General features: G+C 37.5%; 2 protein-coding genes and 1 long non-coding RNA gene across 4 annotated transcripts; all 3 read left to right on the forward strand.

Annotated features, from left to right (window-relative positions):
* The first annotated feature begins 1,247 nt into the window (after window positions 1-1,247).
* LOC122002900 (aspartyl protease family protein At5g10770-like) lies at window positions 1,248-4,077 on the forward strand. Its single transcript, XM_042558285.1, has 2 exons — window positions 1,248-1,541; window positions 2,725-4,077. The coding sequence occupies exons 1-2, from the start codon at window positions 1,427-1,429 to the stop codon at window positions 3,978-3,980; spliced, it is 1,371 nt and encodes a 456-aa protein (XP_042414219.1). The 5' UTR covers window positions 1,248-1,426; the 3' UTR covers window positions 3,981-4,077.
* A 1,182-nt stretch (window positions 4,078-5,259) lies between these two features.
* Window positions 5,260-9,054, forward strand: LOC122002901. The gene is made up of 5 exons (XR_006117748.1): window positions 5,260-6,625; window positions 6,750-7,549; window positions 7,649-8,092; window positions 8,184-8,565; window positions 8,655-9,054. It is a non-coding gene; the product is annotated as an uncharacterized LOC122002901 (long non-coding RNA).
* Window positions 9,055-11,682: 2,628 nt separating this feature from the next.
* Window positions 11,683-17,996, forward strand: LOC122002902 (transcription factor BIM2-like). Of its 2 annotated transcripts, XM_042558286.1 has the most exons (9): window positions 11,684-12,001; window positions 12,279-12,390; window positions 14,426-14,495; window positions 14,590-14,679; window positions 16,675-16,713; window positions 16,854-17,055; window positions 17,128-17,272; window positions 17,359-17,497; window positions 17,625-17,996. In XM_042558286.1, the coding sequence occupies exons 1-9, from the start codon at window positions 11,908-11,910 to the stop codon at window positions 17,736-17,738; spliced, it is 1,005 nt and encodes a 334-aa protein (XP_042414220.1). In that variant the 5' UTR covers window positions 11,684-11,907; the 3' UTR covers window positions 17,739-17,996. The 2 variants fall into 2 exon arrangements, with proteins under 2 accessions (XP_042414221.1, XP_042414220.1); XM_042558287.1 differs by lacking the exon at window positions 16,675-16,713 and having other exon boundaries at window positions 11,683-12,001.
* The last annotated feature ends 67 nt before the right edge of the window (window positions 17,997-18,063 follow it).

Genomic DNA, 18,063 nt, shown 5'->3' on the forward strand with positions numbered 1-18,063 from the left:
TTGACCCTTCTCTTTTGCGTAGAGTCTTTCGTCGGATATAATAAAACTCAAAATTTCTTAACTAACAAATCTTCGCGAAACAAACAAACACTTAAACTTTAAAAACAAGTGTTGAGAGTAGAATTCAATGTGAATTGAGTAGTTAGTACTTATAATGGTACCAAAATGCTGGTCACAACTGTAATGTACAACTAACCCTAACTCTTACTTGAGCATCAACTTTAATTACTTGATGTGATGTGTATCTAACCAATGGCTGGCAACATAATTATCTAATTAAATAATTTAACCATCTCTGGAATATAAAAATCCCTGTCTCCATCTGCCAACTCTGATGATGAACTTGCTCAACTCACAAACCCTAAAACACTGAAATTAAGAACAGTAAGAACAGTCTGAAACCCTAAAACACAGTGTTCTTTTCAAGCATGAGCTGTTATGCTGATACATAAATTCAGCACAAAAGAGTACAAAAACAAGATAAAGTTTGAGTGATGATGATGGATCTTAGACACACCACATGGTGGTTGACACTTCACTTTCTATGGTTCAATCACATTGAAAATATTTTTGTCTCGTGGCTAACACCGTAAGGTTTCTAAACCATGAATATTACTTCGGAAAGATTCAAAGAATTGTTCAACCTTGTTCATTTAATTGACTTTACTCATCAAGCCTAATACCAAGTTTGTTTATGAACGTTTGATTCATTTACAACCTCTATTGATGAAATTGAAAACGATGAAAATTGTAAATCGAACCTAAATCGTTAGTCATTGTCGTCTTCACCAGAACAATTTAGAGATCAAAATGAGACACCTTTACGGGCAAGTTGATCTTCGGTAAGAATTAGGACGATGATAGATTGATAGCCATATCTTCTTCCGGACAGAAAGAGCGAAGTTTCGTTACATTAACCCTACGGGGACCATGGAAGCGGGTTAACAGACTTCTATCACAAAATATATATTCATCAATTAGATCTCTTACTTTTATTGGGTTTATCTGCAATTACAATCATAATAGAGAAATAAATACCATCATACATATACACACCTCTATCTCTATGGAACAAGCAGGAATGAATGAACTGAAAAGAAGTGTATCTGTTTAATTAGTTGTTGATTACCTTCATTCTCTTGTGGTAGCCATTAAGTAAAATACTGAGTATTTATGTATTTATGGATGCATTAACTTGATTGGTTGAGGCCCAAGTGGTTGAATTCATTGTTCACTTTCCTGTGAGGGAGGGAGAGTCTTGTGGGCTGTGTATCAAAAGTCCTCATCTCTTTTTGGTTTTTGTTTTTTGTTTTTTTATTAACTTCTCTGTTTCACCTTTTTGGAATTTAATTTCTCAGTGGGATTTGTATATAAAGGCCACAAAGTGAGAGGAGAGAGTAGCTGAAAGGTGAAGAAGCTGAGAGTTATGAAGAAGTTGTTTCTGCTCCTTCTTCCTTGTTGCTTCTTCCTTGGCCTCACTGCAGCTGCTGCTGCTGCTGACTTTGGGGTTCGCTCAGGCTCATGCTCTTCCAAGTTCTTGGGTACGTAGTTCTTCTTATTCTTCTCTTTAGAAAGAGTTTTTTCTTTAAGTTTCTGTTTACTCTAAGTGAGAATTGAAGAAGAAGAAAAGAAATCTAAGTGGGAAATTTTTTCTAGAAGAAATGGAAAGGAAAGGAAAAGATGAGAAAGGAAGGAAATGAAAGGAGAAAGGGAAATTTGAATGGCCGACCACTTAATTTTCGTTAAGTGATTTAATAATAATAATAATAATAATTTTATAATGGATAAAAAGAATCTAGTCGGTGCCTCCATTTAGAGTGTGCTAAGACAATGAAAATAAATTGTTTTTTATTTTAAAAAAAAAATATAAAATAGTTGTTTGAACTGTGTTCCAACAAAACAAAAATTAAAATATATCATTTTAATAAATTATCAAAATTTAATACCACTCAACCCCAAATAATATATATATATATATATATATATATATAAATAAAGGTTTCATCACTTTTTTTAACTTATAATGGAGGACTAATATAAAAATAATATTAATATGATTTTAAAATTCTAATACATCTAGCTAGAGATTTTGAATCTTGATCAAATGGTCCTCCATCAAGTCATTAAGTCATTGCCAACTAGCAATGTTACTATGCTTTTTTTATGCCATCTTAATTGACAAGAGTCCACTAACTCAACAACCACAAGTCCAAGTTTGAGATGGTCCAATACTTTATCACCAAACTTGTGATCACTTTCACATTAGGACAAAATATCTACATTTAGAACAATTCTATACTTTTTTTGTTGGGACAACTTTGTTGGCCTTAAAATTAGATATCTTATGACTTATTTTTTTAGCCTAGAGATCCGAGACCCTAAGGATTCAATTTTACCGAATTTTAAATCCGATTGGGTTCTGATCTCAAATCAATCTAGTATAAAATTATAGTCGTAAAAGATAAATATGTTCATTCCTATCGTCCTTATCAATTTGTTCTAGGATCAACACAGAGATAAATTACGGACACTATTAACCTTTGAATCTATGTGTATCGAACCCGATAGAGGGAAGACATTGGGATTTTTTTGTTTAAAGGATCAATATGTTATAAAGCAACACATAAAAAAAAAATACAATTTAATAATTTTCTTCTCATTAGTTTTTAATTTTCTGATTATTTTTCAGTTCGTAATTAATTAGCCATCCACGTGTACGTACAGATAAGGCGCGGCATCTGAACCGTTCCGGCGTCCACGTCACCCTCCACCACCCGCGGAGCCCTTGCTCGCCGGCGGCTCCGTCCCCGGACCTCGACTTCTCCGCCATCCTCAACCACGACGCCGCCCGCGTCCTCTCCCTCGACGCCCGCCTCGACAAATCCGCTCGGTCCTCCCTCGCCCGCCCCTCCGCCGTCGCCGCTCCGCTCTCCCCCGGCTCCGCCGTCGGCGTCGGGAACTACGTCGCCCGCATCGGCCTCGGCACCCCGTCTCGCTCCTTCTCTGTCCTCGTCGACACCGGCTCCTCCCTCTCCTGGATCCAGTGCTCCCCCTGCCGCGTCTCCTGCCACCCTCAGGTGGGCCGCCCCTTCGACCCCGCCGCCTCCTCCACCTACCACCCCCTCCCTTGCTCCGCCGCCGCGTGCGACAGCCTCCAGGAGGCCACCCTGAATCCCTCCGCCTGCTCCCACTCCGGCGTCTGCATCTACGAGGCCAGCTACGGCGACAGCTCCTTCTCCGTCGGCTACCTCAGCGAGGACACCCTCACCTTCTCCTCTGCTTCCCTCCCCGGCTTCGTCTACGGTTGCGGCCAGGACAACGAGGGCCTCTTCGGCCGCTCCGACGGTCTAATCGGCCTGGCCCGCAACCGCCTCTCCCTCCTCTCCCAATTTGCGCCGAGCGTCGGCAACTCCTTCGCCTACTGCCTCCCCACCGACTCCTCCGCCGGCTACCTCTCCCTCGGCAGCTACGACTCCGACCGGTTCGCGTTCACTCCGTTACAGTCAAGCACCCTCGACGACACGCTCTACTTCGTGCGCCTCGCCGGGGTGTCCGTCGCCGGCCAAGCCCTCTCTGTTTCCGAGGCGTCGTACTCCGCCGCGCCGACGATCATCGACTCGGGGACGGTGATCACGCGGCTCCCGCGGGAGGTATACTCTTCGCTAAGCGCCGCGGTGACGGCGGCGATGAAGGGGCGAGGGGCGGTGCCGGCGCCGGCGTTCTCGATCCTCGACACGTGCTTCCGCGGGAGTCTCCGGCGACTGGCGGTGCCGTCGGTGGAGATGGTGTTCCAGGGCGGCGCCGCCCTGAGGCTCGCGGCGGCCAACGTGATGATCGACGTGGACGAGGCGACGACGTGCCTGGCCTTCGCGCCGGCGGGGAGGGTGGCCATCATCGGCAACAAGCAGCAGGAGACGTACAGTGTAGTGTACGACGTGGGGAGATCGAGGGTCGGGTTCGCCGCCGGCGGCTGTGGTTGAGCTCATACGGCAGCGGAGGAAGATATCGTGCGCCGTCAATTATTATTTAATTGTAAAAAAACTAATTAACGAAATAAAGTGGAATATCCAATATCAATGGCAGAATATATCAATTAAAAAGCGAGCAAAATATCAGTAGATAAATCAGGGAAATATAAATTATAATAAGAAAAATTAGAAACTATCTTGAAAAAACAATAAAAGTGAAAGAAAAAGATTTAACAAAATTTAGGAAAATAAATAAATTGGATTTCTTCCCGCGATCGGCAAAAAACCTCTGCCTTCCCGATCTGCAATTGCTCGAAGTCTCGAATCGAAGGCGGAAAGGGGTCTGCCTTCCCCGGAGGAAAAGATCGAGGTTAGTTTTTTGTTCTTCCCTTCCATTTTGTGCTGTTCGCACCTTTGTGTGAAAGAAAAATCTGTTCTTTGGACTCGCAATCTGCAAATTAGCTCCATACCTCAGAAAATGAATGCGTTTGATTCGTATTCGAAGATTCGGCATTGATCGAGTACTCAAGTGACATGGGGAACACGCAGTTCGGGGTTCGATTCGTTAGGCGCGCCACCATTTTTCTCCTGTAAAAATCATGGCTCGGGGTTGCTGCAGTCTCCTTGAGAATATGATATATCATCTGCATCCTGAGAAAAGGTGCTTTCCATTGTTTCTAACTTTGCTGTTTTACGGAAAGGTGCCTATGCTGTTGCATTTCTTAGGAAGGTAAAATTGAGTGTGTTCGCGCAAATTTTTGCGAAACTTAAGAAGAATTCTTCTGATAGTAGATAAAATAGCAGTACCAGGGCTCGAATGGTTTGCTGCTTTGTGGAAAATCTTGATATGATAACACGAGAAAGGGGTCGGTGTGCAGCTTATTTTCTAGGATCCATTCAGTCTCTTTGGATGTTATAATCCTCCATTATAGTGAATTTGTTTGTCTTCCTCATTGCCCATATTTTCTATCCATATTCAGATTGTTCACATAAATATTTATGGCTTTGCATTTGATGCTTCTTTCCGGTGTGCGTTGTAGCATGCCATTGTAGATTAAAAGGGGGAAACCAACCTTCCGTGACTGCTCTATACTTATAGTTACAGAATGATCCTTGATTTGAAAGGTTGAAGGCACCTTTGTTGTTCTTGGACAGTTTTGAAAGCAGTATTATTTTTTTAATTTTTTTTTTTGTGCAGGATCATGCAAAGGTAAAAAGTACTGCTGCTGCTATGAAGGAGTCATATGTTGAAATTGAATCATCAGATTCTGATGGCGAAGGTAGTAATTCCCTTTTCTCATTTTAATTCAGGCCTTTGTTACCAACGTCCTTGTTAGGATAGTCATCCATGTTTAAGTTAGTCAGTGAATGACTTCCTTGTCGTCTTCTCTTCCAACTCTTCATTCTAGGATTAGCTCTCCTGTTATTAATAGAGATTTTGATGAACAATAGCCTTGTTATCTAAATTTCCTTGCATATACTCACTCTTACTGCACTTGCTTCTTGCCAATGCTAGCATAGTGATGCCAAAGGGAAAAATAGATTTTGAAGATCTATAATTTCTTATAATTTATTTTTCTTATAGTCACTTGTAATATATATATACCTTATCACTATATGTATGAAATTTGTGTTTCAAATTCCAGCAAACTTAATTGAGGACCTTGTATTGTTTGTTGGGAACATCATTTTTTCTCATTGAGTTTCTTTCAGAAACTCCAAAATGTGCTAGATTATTATTAGATTGTGAAGCTACAGAAGTGTTACAAGATATGCAGGAACACATGACTGTTCTCTCAAAAGATCCAGAAATAAAAATGCTTGAGTACTGGCTTTGAACCTTTTTCTTTTTGCTGTGCTTTGTTTGCAGAGTATGTCATAATTGGAAATTGTTATTCTTTATGACATTTTTTCATAGGTCATTTAACAAGGCCTTGCAATATTCCAAAATCAACTATCATTGTAAAAATGCAAAGGCCATGCGACAAATTCTGGAGTATCCTTCAGTTTCTAACATGTTATTTTGCTAACTTTGCATTATGTCAATATTTGAAGAACATCTTTCAATTGGACCATTAACTTAAATTTCTAGAACTTTGAAACTAAATGTGGTTACCAATGGCCAGATTTGTACAGTAGCTTAACTATTGTTGATTTATGCATTTAGATTCCCCTCAATTTAGAGCGGTGATCAAGTCAACAAAGGGGGAGTAAGCTGCTACTTTCAGGTGTAGAACCATACTTTTAGCTACTGTTGGTAGGAAACCTAATCTATGTAATCACTGTGTGGGATTGACCTAGTTTAAAAGCTAGGTTTCAGGGAGCATGATCGATTCGACAACTCTAGCCTTCAAAATAGCTGTTGAGAGCCAATAATATCTGAGTCATAGGAGCTATGTACACAATCTGTTGTTTGCTTGTTCGCATTTCCTTTAAGAATCTCAGTTCATTTTGCTTGCCTTTTCAGGTTGTAACTTGTAGCTGGAAAATTCTAATCATAATGAATTTCCAAGTGCATGCTCTTCTAACTGATTCCTCACTTTCTACTCTGTTTGACTGCATCAAGTCTAACAACTTCTGCAAAAGTGATTTGGAGTGACTAATGAATCTTTCTAAATGGGTTGCTTTCACTAATCTCACTCTCTCTATGTCTAAAGGTAATGTATAACTACAACTTCAGGATTCCCTTTTTAGCTCTCTTCTTTTTATTGTGTGTATAGTTTTTTTCTTTGTTATGATATAAGTACTAATTTATACGGTACCAACTAAATCCTTTCGCAGATGAAATACCATCACAAGTTAATACATTTCACTAAATCTCCACCAATTGATCTCCGGTGATTGGAAATACCATCACAAGTTAATACATTTCACTAAATCTCCACCAATTGATCTCCGGTGATTGGAAAGCAATCGGTGGCAGTCGCACTAAAACATCCATTGGACATGATAGCATTGGCTGCTTGTGTTGGGTGAAAAGAGTCCCAAAAGAGATATTGATCTCTGTTGGAACATGGGCGCTCCATAGGTAAGCAACTGAGCTGCCCTCCATATCTTCCATGACCGCAACAAGCTTGGTTAGTGACCAAGAACCCTAGAAACAATGATTCCAAAAATCAAAAGTGAGATAAAAATATAGATAAAGAAGGTAGGTTTTATGCACACTCCTCCAATTTTCCATGTACTAAAAATCTTTACATTAGTTCATCATAAAACTCAATATAACTTTGAAGAGTGGAATTCAATGACCTTACCATACTTTGAAGAGTTTTGGACCATGTCAATGAAGGTATCATAGATGTTGTGGAACACAAAGAAGGAACCCGGCAGAGTGGAGTTCAGCTTGAGCATTGCTTGTTTGAGGTTTTGGTTGAATGGCCTCACTAGGTCATTAACCGCTTCAACGCATCCAGTGGCATTGGGGTTCATGGCTAATTGATTAGGGATGCACCCGAGTGGACCGATCCCAACCAAGAGCATCTTCCTAGCTCCTATATTGTACATCCTCTGGGAAGGAATAATTTTAGTTATGAAGATGCAGGCTTACAGTTCCAAAACTGATACTACTTATGAAGATGCAAGTATGGATAGCCATAATTTTATCGTTGTGTTCCTCCGTGTATGCAAGGATATCCTTTATAGTTATCGAATACTGAAATTACCATCAATTGTTGTGACAGGTTGTCGACGAGCAGCTTGGCAAAGTCTTCCCCAGAATAAATCCTACTAGTGGAGTAGAATTCGGGAAGAAGATAGTTGTTGATATAGTCATTGCTTCCGATGGTGACGATGAAGAGTGAGCTTGAAAGGTAGTCAGACAGTGCCTCAGGATCTAAAAGTAGGGTTGTCAACTGTATCTCAACTGTCTTACCAAACAGCTCAATCTGCTCATTGAGGGAAATCTTGCTTCCCTACATCACAACACAATACCTTACTAATTCCATTGTGTGTCTTTGAGAAACATAATTCAAAACAAGTATCAAAAGAGCAGAGAGTCGAGTTACATAATTGTTTCCAGTCTCATCGAGAATGCCTGCAGCAGCCGATCCATAGTTCACTCCTCCCATGATCATGGCAGCACCTGATGGCACACTGAGATATGGCGGAGGAAATGGCAAGCCCAGGTATTTTGCTTCACCAAATCCTAACTCATTTAAATTCCTGTCTCCCAAAAGTATATATACAATCAAAAGTTAAGACTAACTACCGGCATAGTCTGTGACAGTTAGGCCATTGCAGAACCGACCGGTCGGGCCAATGAAGTCGATACCATAAGGGTAGTAGTTTGCTCGGGCAACGGAAGCAATGTAGTTGTTGTTGCCACTGTCAATGAGGGAGTCACCGAAGATGAACATAGCCGGAACTGTTGCACACCTAGTAGTAGTGCAAAAGAGGAGGCCCTGGAGCACCGCCATGAAGAGGTTGAGTCTCTTCTCCATTCTCGCGAGGGGTGAGTGAAGGAGGGACTACAACTACTACTGATTTAAACACTTTTGCTCATGAGATGGAATACAAAGCACTTTTCTTCTTTGCTTGCCATTGATTATGGCCATTTATGTGGAGGAAGTGCTCCCTCATTCATTTTTAGATCACAATGGTATGCACTTGATGGCTAGTCACCTCTCTAGGCATGGTAAATTAGATGAATCAAGAGTTTTACTTTTATTTATTTATTTTGGTTTTCAGGGAACCAACTAAATGGCACATGATGACACTGAGGGTGAAAAGTTACAAGAAGATGACCATTGGGGAGTCTAGAAGTACTACTCTTGCAAGAGAGGTTATAGGCGAGCAAATTTATTCGGCATGCAAGCTAAGAGATCCCCTCTCACTCTACCGATGTGGTTTATTGGTTAAATACACAGCAGAAGAATAAGAGAATCAGAGTTTAAATTCTAAATGAGATAAGTATTTTTAGGTCCGTTTTTAAGTATATATAAGTTAAGTTTCAGATTTACTTGATAGATGAGATAGAAGAGAAGTCACTTTAAGTACATTAAAAAAAATATTAAAATAGATAACATCAAACTTTGGACTATCGGCTTAGTCTCACTGTAGCCACAAGTAGATAAGAACTAAGTAAGTGGGTATTTAATCAGATTTCAAAGTGAATATTTAGATTCAACTTCTTGTCGTTCTCAAGTTACTTAGGGAGCTTTTCATAGTATGTAAGATAATTTTAAAATTAAATTAAAATATTATATCAAAGATGAATTTATGCCAAAACTATCAACTTATATTTGGCTCTGAGAAGGAAAATAATAATAATAATAATAAGTCTCAGGTTTATATTAACAAATAGTATATTTATATTTTTTCATTATTTGTCAAATATAAAAAGGCACTAATACCATATTAAATTATTATAAAAATATATTATAAGAGTCTAAAAAATATAAAAGATTGGATTTGATAGGCTTTCATGTATAAATAATAAATCAAATAAAAATCCTTAATTTAAAGCACTAATTTTTCTTACAATTAATCGATGAAATTTTATTAAAAAAAGATTAATTAGGTTTCACGAATATTTTCTATTTGTTATTAAGGTAAATTGAAAAAAAAATGATTAATTAGGTTGGGTAATATCGAGTCTGGGATGATCGATTCGATTTTATGAAAGTTTTTCACCGACCACCAGAGTAAATCGGGAATCGCTTGCAGTGGGTAGCCCAAGAGTCCAACATCCTTTAGTTGCGTGCCCCATTTGGAGAAAAAATTTCTATAAATTTGTCATAGTCGGGCTCAAACCGTGGGTGTTTGAGTGACAACATGGATGCTCTATAGTTGCACTATAGCCCGGGGGTGTTATTAAGGTAAATCGATATAGTACATATGGAGGTTTATTCTGACCGTCAATGTTTTCATGTCTACTATCTATTTAATGAGAAAATTTTTTAATAATTCATTGTGGACATCTATTTAATGAGAAATTTTTTTAATAATTCATTGTAGCGGAATTTTGAATTCTAGATCATTTTAAAGATAGTGTAATTTTATATAAAAAAAATGATTAATTAGACTGGGGTAATATCGAGTCTGGGTGATTAGTTCGATTTTATAAAAATTTATGATCAATCATTAGGATAACTCAAGAAATACTTATAATATGCGATCCATAAATTTAATATCCCTTAGTTATTAGTCTCATTCATATAAAATACCTATATAAACACATAATTTTGTCAAAGAAAGTAGTGGGATTGGTTTTTTTTTTTTTTTTTTTTAGTTTAAAATTATTATTATTTTAACCTTTAACGTAAAGTAAGGTATTTTTTATTTTTAAAAATTCAGTTAACTTCATTGATTATTTTATCTAATTCGATCCTATGAAAATTTTCGGCTTGGATAAATTGAAAAGTGCAGTTAACTTCAAGAAATTTAGTATTTTTTATTGTACATTTTATTTGAAGAAATTTTTTTATAAATATATTATAGTTGAAGATTGAATTAAGAATCTAGATGATAATTTAAATATCATACCGTAATGTTATAAATGTTATAGAAGAGAAGAAGGTCAGGTGTGACTAGGCGGTAAATACATGGATTATTAAGATAGATAAAAGAGTAGGGAGCAAGAGTCACGTGGATTATGTGTGAGTAACACGTGAGATCACGCTTTCCACGAGGAGTGAGCCCCCGTCGACAGCGTGACCGCCCACCTCACATGTAGCAATATTCTCTGTGCACGTTTCTTTTTCCACTCAAATCCATACCTTTCCAATTGGTGTTGGCCGCGTGTTCCTTTGGCCTCTAATACGTGAACTGCCAGCGTGGTCATTTCGGATCTCACGCCCGCCACCCAAAACCAAATTCAAAGGTCGCCGCTAAATCCGCTCCGGAGAAGTCTGTATGAAAAATACTGGGCATTTAAGTGGCTTCTGTGCATATTTGAACCTTCTAGGACATTACCAGCATCTAGTTCGTGCCTTTTTGCACATCAATACCCAGAATTATGGATAATTATGGATCACATTTATATTAAATTACTTGGTTGGCAGTTCGAAGTATAAATATCATATCAAATTTATTAAAAATAAAAAACAAAATTTTTATTGCAATAAATATATCAGTGAAATATTAAATTATTTGAAAAAAAATCAAGAGAGCATTTTTTATTTTTGTTAAAAAATATTAAAAATATGTCATCCCATTTTTATATTAAAAAACTTTATTTTAATTAAAATTATTCAATATTAAAATAATTTTAGTTAAATTAGAGTAATTTTGAGTAAATTAAAATAATTTTAACATATAATAAAACGGTTTTTAAAAAATATTTAGAATAATTTTGTTTCATGATAATTTTTTAAAATTCTTTCATAAAATAATAATTTGCAGAATTTAAAAGCATTGAATAAAAAGGCAAATTAATATGATTTAATAATTGTCAATTAGAGCTGTAGAAATTTTTCTCTTTTTATAGCTTTAATTTTTATCATCTTCAAAATTAATTGAGATACATGAATTTAAAAGAAAAATTGTCAATGAGTGAGTCATGCGAAATAATCACATAATATTTTCGATTTTTTTATTAATTAAAATAATATAATCAATTAATAATATATGTATAAAATTATTGGTGAAAATTAATATGAGACAGTATTTTGTTAACCAGGGGGGCATTTATAAAAAAGTACAGTTTGGTAGTGAAATTTAAATATTTTCCATTTTTGTATGAATATGAAAAATAGCAAATATTAAGGTTTGGTCGTCTTTCTGTTTGCCCTTCGCGGTGCTTCTCTTGCTTCACGCGGCAGCGGCCGGTCCCCCCTTCCTTCGTCCCCCGCAGGGCTGAGGAAATTGCGAGTTGTTTCGTACTCTTCCTCCGCCGTCCCACCCACCCCCTTGTTCTTCTCCTCTTCGTGCTGTGGTTCGTCTTCTCCAGGTCTCGAAGTGGCTAGCTGTTTTGGGAGCCGCTCCGGAGGAGAAACGAGACATGGATGCTACTGCATCGAGATCCAGCAGGGGATTTGAAGATGAGGACGACGATGAGTTGGAATTCGGGAGGAGGGAAGGTCCCTCGCATAAAGGTGACTCCTTTGCGTATTTGATCGCGAAGCTTTGGCTTGTTTCGCCTCTTTCAGATGTGCTTGCTATTAGCCTAGAAATTCTCACCGGTTAATAATGTGGGAATTTATGCTTCTGAATGCAAAATTCATAGACGCATAGTTTTGGGTTTTTTTTTTTTCCGTATTGAATTAGTTGAGACTTCAAAAACGGTAATTTGCAGGAGTTAGTGCCTGTAATTTGCTTTTGGTTGTTAAGAGTTCTCCTGAATTCTTAATATTTTCTTGTTGGTGGTAGTAGATTTGACCATCAAAGTAGATGGGAAGGGAAGTGGCACGGATGATCTTCCCACTACACCAAAATCAAAGCATTCTGCAATGGAGCAACGGAGAAGAAACAAAATTAATGACAGGCAAGTAACGATGCATAATTCCAAATTTCACATTGGACTTCATGGTCTGTAAGTTTGCTTTTCTTAACTTAATCAAAGCATTCTGCGATGCATTTCACTGATCAGTTGATCTAACTCTATGTGAAATGCTTTTCTAACTGACTGTCCCTAAATCCAAATCCTTCTGATAGTGGTATTGTTTGTAAGTTTGCATAGTGCATGAGAAGAATAATTTACTGGCCAATAGATGATTTGCACTTTGGCACTTTTAATTCTCAATTGGCAGAAGTACCAGAGAAAATTCAGTTACATTCAGTGTTAATGGTTCCTAGAGTGTTTTGTTTTTGGTCCTCTAGCAAACTAATTAAGTTGATTAAGTTAAGAAAGCCAAGAATGTAATTATGTTTGGCTTAATGTAAAAAATTGGCATTATTTTTGATACTTTGGGAATGAATGACATGCTGAGAGGAAACTCTGTTTCCGTTCTCTTTGGACGGGAAGTCAGCTAGATTGTTGATTTTGACTCGGAAAAACTCTTAGCACTAGGATTTTTTGGGTTTGATTCACTGAAATAAATGAGGGAGACGAGGTGAAGCCGCAGATGCCATTTAGCCGAATAGTACCTTTCTTACTATTTGTATTCCGACATGCAACGAATTGTCTTAGCTTTGGTGAGAAGATGTCTGATTCTTGACTGTTATTCTGAAGCATCAGGGATCACAGGGGTTGAAATTGATAGCAAACAGTGAGCCTGCCTGGTAAGCATGGAGATAGTTGCTCAAGTTCCCCACTGTCCTTTGTCTTTGTTCACCAAGTAGAACTGTTCTTTTTGGAGAACAAGTGATTGGATTCCATATGTGGATAAATAAAGATGTATTCATATTACATACTTGTGGTTGTTTTAGTTTCAATTATATCAATATAAATTCAACTCCCAATGGATAGTTGAGACATATTTATAGGCATGCAGAGAAACCAAGAGGTTTTGGGACTATAGGAATATTATTTAAAGAGTATTGGAAAATTATGGAATTGATCTTACTAGGATGCTACAAGAACCAATGTTCTCATTTGATGCACAACAAATATTTTGGTATTAATAAAGTATAATCATTAGTCAGATTTTTTGTTATTTTTTATATTTTTTTGCTTCAAAATTTTAATTCAATTGACTTTCTAATTGCTATAGATTTATATTTGAAAATAAAAAATTAAGTGAAGAGGGATTATTGGATTAAAACTCATTTGTGTTGATTTTGCCTTGGTTTGAAGCATGCTTAAAGTTGGCATAACACTGGCCAGAGACTAAAACACCCACCAGCACAAAATAATGATATTTAAACTTGAAAGAAACGTTAAAGGGAATCTCATTTCTAACTGAGATAAATCATTCTAGTAGATGCTTCCATCGAAGATTTTATTTCTAAATTTTACAACGTCTCTTGCAGTTTAGTATCAGAGTGTTCATTTGAAATTGTGCTTCATAATACAAAAGTTCTAGGATCCCCATTAGCATTTTCATTTGATTGATGGATCCAACAACTAATTTGATGGAGTGGTTGAGTTTGTACTTTAGATTTGGTCTTTGAACTGTTTTTTTTTCTTTAATTTATGAAATGCATTAACTCATTTTACTATCCCTATATATATGAAAGGTAATGTTTTGTTTTGCACCCATGCTTGGTTTTAGTTGTTTTTTTTCATATTTGGAATATAAGTGTAAGCTTATGGTTCAGTTCTCTATTTGATATGTTCAATGTCATTTGTTCTTAAATTGGAAACAGGAGAAGACACTGTATAAGTATTAAAACTTTATCAAACAGGGGAGTGGAGAAAACTGATACTAGTTGAGTGTTTGACTGAGTGTATCTCTATTCTCAAACAGTCCTCTTATTTGTTATGCAATACCAATGGTTTTGATTATATTTGTGTCTCTGCATTTTTGCTATCTGATTATAGTGATACAGTAGCTGATGTTATATACTTTCTTCAGATATACAAGATTCAATACGTACTGCTTTTTGATAAATTTTATGTGAACTTCCTGTGCTAGTAGATTTCAGATACTCAGGGAACTCATACCACATAGCGATCAAAAGAGAGATAAAGCATCATTCCTTTTGGAGGTATATACGACACAGACAGTTGTAAACAAAGTATCTCTTTTCATTTTGTTACGAAGTTCCAAAGAGTTACGTTTTTGCTGATATCATGTGTCAGGTAATTGAGTACATACGGTTTTTACAAGAGAAGGAACAAAAGTACGAGTCCTCTTTCCCAGGATGGAATCAGGAGAATCAAAAACCTTGGGTAATGGCTTGTTAAGCTCTTTCATGCTTGCACATGACTATGCGTACCTCTTACTCAAAACACTGTTAGTGAAATTGTCCATACACAAGGTCCAGTTGTTTTTCTCTTTTCAAGTTTTGGTCATATCAGCTTTGTTTGTTCTATGCCATCTATGGTTTCTAGGATAAAGGTGTCTATTTATGCATCTTTTTCTTGAAGAGATCTTTACTTTGAAGGTTGGCTGGTCTGAAAAAACAGATTTAGGATTATACTACTTATTTGAAGTAGTTGATAAAACACACCATATTACCTCAAAATTGACGAATCATCTCAGGTTAGCCTACACAAAGATCTATTGTATTTATTCACATTACATTGATGAATCACCTTATGTGAACATAAAATACCCTTGTAGAAGGTTCGATGAATCACCTTATGTTAACATAAAATACCCTTGTAGAACAGCAGAAGGTTCAGTGACCTTAATGATTATTTCTTGAATCACCTTATGTTAACATAAATACCCTTGTAGAAGGTTGGGTGACATTAATGATTATTTCTTTATCCCTACATATTATACTATGTGGACCATAGTAGGTCCAAGAATTTCAGATAAGTTATGCCAACTTAACTAATTTGACGGCATAGAAATACCATGTCATTAAGTTATTCCCCAAGATTTGACAGTTTGACGAGTTGCCAAAAATTATGCAGTCTTTAGTTAATGCTAGCAGGAACCAATGTGTAGTCGTCAGTTACTCAGGATCCCTTTCAGGTTGATTGACTCACCTTTTTGAGACAGTCGTCACCAACAACCTTACTGTTGGTCATTGAGATACCCCTTCGGGTTCTTGACGCACCCTTTCAGTGAACTATAAGACCAAACCAAGTGTTAGATCCTGTCTTTAAGAGTGATTACAGTTTATCAGGAATAGTCCCAAGATACGACTTTTGACTTAAAATAGGAGTACTCCGAATTTTAAGTTCTAATGAAACTTTGACTCATTGAAACTCTTATAGAGAAAGAGAAGAGGAGAAGAGCCCATTGGAGAAGATTGATGCTTGAGGTTTCAATAATTTTAGCAAGAGGAGAGGTGTCTAATTTTAGGGATGATGCTTTTTGAATTGTTGAAAAGGCATAATTTAAGGGGCGTGACCTTTTGAATTTTGCTCCTTTGATGCACACCAAGCATAATGCATGTGTCAGAGTTGGTTCTACCAAAGGACAAGGTTGTTTCGTGTTTTGTCGCCTTGGTGCTTTGTGCCATGTGAAAGCTTGAACACTGTGGTTGTTCAGTCATACAACAACAACCATTTTTTTTAACAATTTGAGATCATCTGAAGGTCTTCGTTGATTTGATGATCTCAATTTCTCAATCAATTTAAATTCCTTCTCACACCTCTTGTTGGTCTCATGAGAATTAACACTCATGCATATTCGAGTTAGCATTCGTGTCCATGAACCGTGCTCATCTATGAGCTAATGCTTTTGTATGATCAATCTTGACAAATCATTCATCACTTGAATAGTTTGGGACCTTATGTTCTCATCATTCTCTTAAGAAATTGGAGTCTACACACAAAATATCTTGTCCATGTTCTATTCAATTAATTGGTTATAAAATTTAATTTCCAACACCTGACACTCAGATTTTTTTTTGTTTTTATACCTGCATTTCCATGAACACCATGTAAATTCAATTTACATCCTATACATTATATTATAAAAGCGAAGTTTTACAGAAACCGTGCTTTTTCACGGCTTTTTACTTGTTTATAGAGAGTGAATACATCACTTTCATTGCTCATCAAAGTCAACCGAATACCTTTTTTTGTCGCAACTATTTTTGTCGTTTCCATCTTTTCCTTGGTATCATAGTTATGACATCCAGGGGCACATATTTAGCCGGTTGAGGTTCTTTTCTAAATAGGTCCAAATTAGAATATGAGTCCTAATTAGTTATGGACATAGACTAGACTAATTTCTTTCCTTTGGCTTTTAAATTTCTTTGGCAGGGGAAAGTTTATTACAGGTCATTCTGGAAAAATGCCGAGGTGCCTTTTATTAATGAACTTGAATATGGATATACATTCTCGTGCACTCGTGCATCTTCAGAACTTATCGAGCATTTGCATCATGCATTGTCGTTCGCCATGCTCACAGTTTCTACTATATCCTATTTTTTTTTTAACAGAATAACAATCAAATCCCTGTAGATGGTTTGCCTGATCCCTCTCAAGTTATTAGGAATGGTTCTGCTCATGCATTCTCTGGACCATTTGACGAAGGAGAAATCCCGGTTATGCCTTCTCTGATCCCAAATGCACATAACCCGATCGACTCAGACACAACTGCTGGTGTACAGTACAAGATGGAAAGTGCTTCAGGTTTCGTCGGTAAGTAGGGTGCAATCTCTGTTTTTGTTGGTCTTTCTACAAACGCATTAAATTTAGTACCTTGTATTGCAGCTACCGTGCCAGCACAGGCTCAGTCACTTTGGTTAGGGTCATCCAGTCCTGCTGATTGTGCCACCAGTAATGAGATGTTGAATGACCAAGAAGACCTGATAATCGATGAAGGCACGATTACTGCATCTACTAACTACTCGCAGGGGTGGGTTCCAAATTACTCGATAGACTGCACACATTAGCACCTACTAGGTTCATGAACTTTTAACTAAAATTCATGTCGCCAAACAGGCTTCTGACGACTCTTACTCAAGCATTACAAAGCTCTGGCATTGATCTATCGCAAGCCAGTATCTCCGTACAGATCAATCTTCGAAAGCGTGCGTCCAACAGCCAACCTGGTACGGCTGCTACATTGCCCAATTCCAAGGTATGAACTCTTCTCGATGTTTCGTGTTGCCTGGCATGTGTCTTCTGATACGATACTACTACCTGCAATCATGTAACATCAGCTACTTGGTTTATCGCTTCACCATCCTTCCCCTTAATGTCCATAGGGTCCCGTTGATGTTGCTCCGGCTAAACAAGCGGTTGCTCCTCCCTCCATGGTTGGAAACCTCAGTGAGGAATCTTCACAAGCATCCAAGAGACTCAAAGCGCATAACAACTAGTGCTTTCTTTCTTCTTTGCTTCACTTTGTCAATCGAAATGTTAGTGCACTGTATATGAGTGTGTACATTCTGACGATCCCGTAATTCGTATATTGTATTCTGCGAAGAGGCTTTCTTTGCCGCACGCGAAGCTGCTCACCTGCTTCCGGTTCACAGACAGTTCCATGATTTGAGAATGTAATTGGTTGTTGCAAGTTATTTGTCATTGTATTTAGATGAACACTATGCTTGCTATGCATTGAATCTGCTTTTCTTTCAGATTGACTTATAATTGATATTGTTGGATAACAAAATGTTGAATGGTTTAGTGAAGTCAAATACCTAT

This window comes from Zingiber officinale, chromosome 7A, assembly GCF_018446385.1.
Source record: "Zingiber officinale cultivar Zhangliang chromosome 7A, Zo_v1.1, whole genome shotgun sequence".
Lineage (NCBI taxonomy): Eukaryota > Viridiplantae > Streptophyta > Magnoliopsida > Zingiberales > Zingiberaceae > Zingiber > Zingiber officinale.